At 35.2% G+C, this 7,568-nt stretch overlaps 1 protein-coding gene across 1 annotated transcript in view; it reads left to right on the top strand.

Annotated features, from left to right (window-relative positions):
- The window catches only part of LOC129748753 (juvenile hormone esterase-like), a 25,353-nt gene extending 18,167 nt beyond the window's left edge, over positions 1 to 7,186 (top strand). Inside the window, exons 2-4 of the mRNA XM_055743488.1 lie at positions 2,629 to 2,889; positions 2,946 to 3,979; positions 6,897 to 7,186. Coding sequence (XP_055599463.1) covers positions 2,629 to 2,889; positions 2,946 to 3,979; positions 6,897 to 7,164 — 1,563 coding nt within the window. The 3' untranslated portion in view covers positions 7,165 to 7,186. The remainder of the gene's footprint in view (positions 1 to 2,628; positions 2,890 to 2,945; positions 3,980 to 6,896) is intronic.
- The last annotated feature ends 382 nt before the right edge of the window (positions 7,187 to 7,568 follow it).

Below are 7,568 nucleotides of genomic sequence, written 5' to 3' on the forward strand. Positions count from 1 at the left end.
GACAGACAGACAGACAGACAGACAGACAGACAGACAGACAGACAGACAGACAGACAGACAGACAGACAGACAGACAGACAGACAGACAGACAGACAGACAGACAGACAGACAGACAGACAGACAGACAGACAGACAGACAGACAGACAGACAGACAGACAGACAGACAGACAGACAGACAGACAGACAGACAGACAGACAGACAGACAGACAGACAGACAGACAGACAGACAGACAGACAGACAGACAGACAGACAGACAGACAGACAGACAGACAGACAGACAGACAGACAGACAGACAGACAGACAGACAGACAGACAGACAGACAGACAGACAGACAGACAGACAGACAGACAGACAGACAGACAGACAGACAGACAGACAGACAGACAGACAGACAGACAGACAGACAGACAGACAGACAGACAGACAGACAGACAGACAGACAGACAGACAGACAGACAGACAGACAGACAGACAGACAGACAGACAGACAGACAGACAGACAGACAGACAGACAGACAGACAGACAGACAGACAGACAGACAGACAGACAGACAGACAGACAGACAGACAGACAGACAGACAGACAGACAGACAGACAGACAGACAGACAGACAGACAGACAGACAGACAGACAGACAGACAGACAGACAGACAGACAGACAGACAGACAGACAGACAGACAGACAGACAGACAGACAGACAGACAGACAGACAGACAGACAGACAGACAGACAGACAGACAGACAGACAGACAGACAGACAGACAGACAGACAGACAGACAGACAGACAGACAGACAGACAGACAGACAGACAGACAGACAGACAGACAGACAGACAGACAGACAGACAGACAGACAGACAGACAGACAGACAGACAGACAGACAGACAGACAGACAGACAGACAGACAGACAGACAGACAGACAGACAGACAGACAGACAGACAGACAGACAGACAGACAGACAGACAGACAGACAGACAGACAGACAGACAGACAGACAGACAGACAGACAGACAGACAGACAGACAGACAGACAGACAGACAGACAGACAGACAGACAGACAGACAGACAGACAGACAGACAGACAGACAGACAGACAGACAGACAGACAGACAGACAGACAGACAGACAGACAGACAGACAGACAGACAGACAGACAGACAGACAGACAGACAGACAGACAGACAGACAGACAGACAGACAGACAGACAGACAGACAGACAGACAGACAGACAGACAGACAGACAGACAGACAGACAGACAGACAGACAGACAGACAGACAGACAGACAGACAGACAGACAGACAGACAGACAGACAGACAGACAGACAGACAGACAGACAGACAGACAGACAGACAGACAGACAGACAGACAGACAGACAGACAGACAGACAGACAGACAGACAGACAGACAGACAGACAGACAGACAGACAGACAGACAGACAGACAGGAATACATTTTTATATACATAGATTCGATAAACAGTTATGAAAGCCAATGATATGCAGAGTTGTTGGATGTTGTAAACTATAAATTAATATTTTCGGGACTTTAAACTTCCTGATTCTTGAGAGTAGTAGAATAGGTGGCAACTAAATTTTGAAATTTCTCTTTCAAGCTGTGGAAATGAATCCGTACTTGAAGAAAATTTGATTAATTGGAATCAAAGGTACATTGTCCATTGTTGAAAAAATATAGTGAATAGTTGAAAACGGCCCATAATCGGTTGTTCGGCGAAGCTTCCGTTTGATGTCGGAACAGGAGCGTTGTACGGTCTTCTTGTCCACTTTTTAGATTCTTTTGATTGCTGATTTTGGATCTCCAATTATTTTTGTACACCAAAGAGCACAAAGTTCCGAAAAAATCTTCGGTTGGGCGATACTGAGGCAGATTTGTCGGGTTGTGGTTCTTGGGTACAAATGGGATCGAATGGGTATCGTACAAACCAAAAAAATTCCGAAATAATTTTTTATCATACAGCAGCATAGTGACTTAAGAGTCGAAATCTGATTCTAAGTGTATTTGTGGCTCTTGTCTTCTTTCGGCACATAATTCCAACTCTTTTCAATGTTTTGTCAATGTGCTAGTGAGAACAATTGTTTTTTTTTACGGCATCCCGTATTCAGTGAATCCTTGTTGTTGAAGACACGAGAAAGAAAAAGGAGTCCGTTTTCGTCCATAATTTTCACTGGTCTGCCCCTATCTTGCTTACGAGTAGTTGTTGAGGATTTTTGAATATGATAAACAGTGGTAACCGCCACATTTTCACTTTCAAAATGTTGTACTTTGTACTTTTTGCCGAGGTTTTTGTGCAGTTCGTAGAACTGTACAACGCGCTCGTTAAACGCTTCTATTTCGAAGGTATTTTGAAAAAAAAAATGGGCAAACATAATCAAAATAAAAATTACTGGCAAAAAGAAGCGAAGAAAAGCCTATACATACACACTCCCATTTTTCTCTGACCTCGTTTATATTTGAGTATTATGGTCTCGAAAAAATCCAAAATTTTGTTGCCACCCGTTAAGCTCTGTTCACTGTTCGAAGAAAAGCGTTTTATCTTTTTCTAAATGAAGTGATAAAGAAATACACCGTTTAATGCATCCCTTAATATTTACAGAATCCTATCCTCCGGGAACCGAACGGTACGGAGAAATATCAACAGTTGGGCAGCGTTTGTGCCCAACTCAACTCACTGGGCTCAGCCTCCGAAGTCCTCGGAGACGAGGACTGTCTCTTCATGAACGTCTACAGCCCTCTGGTTCCGCACGGGGATGGAAAAGACCAACGCTATCCGGTGCTGGTTTACATTCACGGTGGCAGTTACGCAATTTGGTCCCCTCAAACGGACATGTACGGTGTGGATTTGTTGGTCGAGAGTGTAAGTTAATATACTTTTTAAAATTCACGATGTTTTACAAGATTGGATTATTTTAGGGAGTTTTGATCGTGTCCTTCAACTATAGACTGTTCATAAGTGGATTCATGCACTACACAACCTTCAATGTGACGGGTAATTTCGGACTCAAAGACCAACTCATAGCACTGCAGTGGGTTCAACAGTTCATTGAACCTTTCGGAGGAGACCCGAGCAATGTGACGCTGATGGGTCAAAGTGTGGGAGCTCATTCGGTTACCTATCATTTGTATCTGGAACAATTTCAAGGATTGTTTCATCGAGCTATTGCAATGTCCGGTTCATTACTGTCACCTTCGGCTATGATCTACTATCAGGATGAATTTGTGCACGAATATCTGGAGTCGCTCAACATAACAACCTACGAACAACTGATGAAACTCCCATTCAGAGATCTCTTCCAGCTTCAAACGTCCAAAAGACGATTCATTTTTGCTACAGTAGGGCTTCCCATTTTCATCCCAACGATAGAAAATCCAAATGATCCAGATGCTCTCGTTACGCAACCCGTTCATGAGCTTTTCAAAACTGAACCAGCCAGTCAGGTGCCGTTGATGATTGGAATGACCGCCGGAGAATTCATTCCTTTGTTTTCACCGATTCATCACTTTTTCGCTCACAACAACTTTCCGAATCACAATAATGAGACTCTGAACAAAAGATATCAGGATTTGATACGAAAAGCAGCAGCTCTGGTAGAAAAAGTTGAACCTGCAGGAGTGGGAAAACATTTTTACGGAAAATTGGCGGATCTTTCAAATATGTACTACCCGGTGAAGCGATTGCTACAGGAACTGAGGAATTCCTACACCTATCTGGCCCCGATTTACTACTATCGGTTCGAGTATGATGGCAAATTTGGCAAGTACAAGAACGAGTATTACGCGAACGATCTGGACCCAAGTTATCAGGTCGCCATTCATGGGGATGATTTGGGCTACCTTTTTACATCTTACAACGCTAAAGCTGCGTTGAAGAACAAACGAGCCTTCCAAACCGAATGGGAAGTGACGGAGAGAAATGTTCGGCGATTCAGCAATTTCATCAAATATGGGTATGATGTCAAAAATTTTCGTATAAAAATCTCATCTTTTAAGTGAAAGTTGTAAAAACTAACTGTTTTGAAAGAATCATTGGCAAAATTTCGAGAAATTGTGTCAAAAGAACAGATTAAGTAGGTTCAAGGAACATTTGAGGAAATTAAGCCATATCAACTAAATTGAAATAAGGAACATTTAAAAACAAACGAAAATGAAAAAAAAAAAATGACAGAAATGACAAAAATGACAAAAATGACAAAAATCACAAAAATCACAAATATGACAAAAATGACAAAAATGACAAAAATGACAAAAATGACAAAAATGACAAAAATGACAAAAATGACAAAAATGACAAAAATGACAAAAATGACAAAAATGACAAAAATGACAAAAATGACAAAAATGACAAAAATAACAAAAATGACAAAAAATGACAAAAATGACAAAAATGACAAAAATGACAAAAATGACAAAAATGACAAAAATTACAAAAATGACAAAAATGACAAAAATGACAAAAATGACAAAAATGACAAAAATGACAAAAATGACAAAAATGACAAAAATGACAAAAATGACAAAAATGACAAAAATGACAAAAATGACAAAAATGACAAAAGAGGCAAAAATGACAAAAATGACAAAAATGACCAAAATGACAAAAATCACAAATATGACAAAAATGACAAAAATGACAAAAATGACAAAAATGACAAAAATGACAAAAATGACAAAAATGACAAAAATGACAAAAATGACAAAAATGACAAAAATGACAAAAATGACAAAAATGACAAAAATGACAAAAATGACAAAAATGACAAAAATGACAAAAATGACAAAAATGACAAAAATGACAAAAATGACAAAAATGACAAAAATGACAAAAATGACAAAAATGACAAAAATGACAAAAATGACAAAAATGACAAAAATGACAAAAATGACAAAAATGACAAAAATGACAAAAATGACAAAAATGACAAAAATGACAAAAATGACAAAAATGACAAAAATGACAAAAATGACAAAAATGACAAAAATGACAAAAATGACAAAAATGACAAAAATGACAAAAATGACAAAAATGACAAAAATGACAAAAATGACAAAAATGACAAAAATGACAAAAATGACAAAAATGACAAAAATGACAAAAATGACAAAAATGACAAAAATGACAAAAATGACAAAAATGACAAAAATGACAAAAATGACAAAAATGACAAAAATGACAAAAATGACAAAAATGACAAAAATGACAAAAATGACAAAAATGACAAAAATGACAAAAATGACAAAAATGACAAAAATGACAAAAATGACAAAAATGACAAAAATGACAAAAATGACAAAAATGACAAAAATGACAAAAATGACAAAAATGACAAAAATGACAAAAATGACAAAAATGACAAAAATGACAAAAATGACAAAAATGACAAAAATGACAAAAATGACAAAAACGACAAAAACGACAAAAATGACAAAAATGACAAAATGACATAAATGACAAAAATGACAAAAAAGACAAAAATGACAAAAATGACAAAAATGACAAAAATGACAAAAATGACAAAAATGACAAAAATGACAAAAATGACAAAAATGACAAAAATGACAAAAATGACAAAAATGACAAAAATGACAAAAATGACAAAAATGACAAAAATGACAAAAATGACAAAAATGACAAAAATGACAAAAATGACAAAAATGACAAAAATGACAAAAATGACAAAAATGACAAAAATGACAAAAATGACAAAAATGACAAAAATGACAAAAATGACAAAAATGACAAAAATGACAAAAATGACAAAAATGACAAAAATGACAAAAATGACAAAAATGACAAAAATGACAAAAATGACAAAAATGACAAAAATGACAAAAATGACAAAAATGACAAAAATGACAAAAATGACAAAAATGACAAAAATGACAAAAATGACAAAAATGACAAAAATGACAAAAATGACAAAAATGACAAAAATGACAAAAATGACAAAAATGACAAAAATGACAAAAATGACAAAAATGACAAAAATGACAAAAATGACAAAAATGACAAAAATGACAAAAATGACAAAAATGACAAAAATGACAAAAATGACAAAAATGACAAAAATGACAAAAATGACAAAAATGACAAAAATGACAAAAATGACAAAAATGACAAAAATGACAAAAATGACAAAAATGACAAAAATGACAAAAATGACAAAAATGACAAAAATGACAAAAATGACAAAAATGACAAAAATGACAAAAATGACAAAAATGACAAAAATGACAAAAATGACAAAAATGACAAAAATGACAAAAATGACAAAAATGACAAAAATGACAAAAATGACAAAAATGACAAAAATGACAAAAATGACAAAAATGACAAAAATGACAAAAATGACAAAAATGACAAAAATGACAAAAATGACAAAAATGACAAAAATGACAAAAATGACAAAAATGACAAAAATGACAAAAATGACAAAAATGACAAAAATGACAAAAATGACAAAAATGACAAAAATGACAAAAATGACAAAAATGACAAAAATGACAAAAATGACAAAAATGACAAAAATGACAAAAATGACAAAAATGACAAAAATGACAAAAGTGACAAAAATAACAAAAATTACAAAAATTACAAAAATTACAAAAATTACAAAAATTACAAAAATTACAAAAATTACATAAATTACAAAAATTACAAAAATTACAAAAATTACAAAAATTACAAAAATTACAAAAATTACAAAAATGACAAAAATTACAAAAATTACAAAAAATACAAAAATTACAAAAATTACAAAAATGACAAAAAAGACAAAAATTACAAAAATGACAAAAATTTATGTTATATGATTTTTTAATTTCAAAGTTTGCAGCTTCATTTTCAATTCCCCTTTTGCTTTCAAGGGATCCAACGATCGATATGGAACTAAAATGGCCACCTTTCAACGGAAACGAAACGGAATCGCAGTTCCTGAACATCAACTCCCGGGACGAAATTCGGACGGACGACGATGGACCAAACTTTATCTACCAAATGTGGCACCGGATATACGAGTGTTTGTACTTTTTCGAGTGTGATTCGATGGATCGGTTGATAGCGAAAATCGATGGTCTTAAAATTGTGGAGAAAGTTCATCTGGATGAATTTTTCGACGACGAAAATTTAGCATGAAATAAATTTAATCTGAAACTTACTGCTTCAAACGACAATTTTGATTCGGTTGACTGTTGTATTATATTTTTGCAAACATGCTCTCATTCTCGGCATCGGACATTCTCGAATTGTTGCAGTTTATTCATGGTTACACTATAACAAAAACATACGAAAGTGACACAGTTTGACTTTGCCCAACACAGAACTCACCGCACATCCAAAACATCCAGGGAGTTTTCTCGTATAGACGTCCAATCTCCGGCAGAATTCAAGCTCATATTTCATGTAATATTTTAAATTTATTGCATGCTTTCTGCATGACATGTTGTTCCTTTTGCTTGCGAATCGACAGGGGTGGTTTTTCGGGCCAACCAGAATGTGACCAGACCAGAGGGTGCTTCTGCGCTTAGAGGTCCGTGAAA

This window comes from Uranotaenia lowii, chromosome 2 (genome assembly GCF_029784155.1).
Source record: "Uranotaenia lowii strain MFRU-FL chromosome 2, ASM2978415v1, whole genome shotgun sequence".
Taxonomy (NCBI): Eukaryota; Metazoa; Arthropoda; class Insecta; order Diptera; family Culicidae; genus Uranotaenia; species Uranotaenia lowii.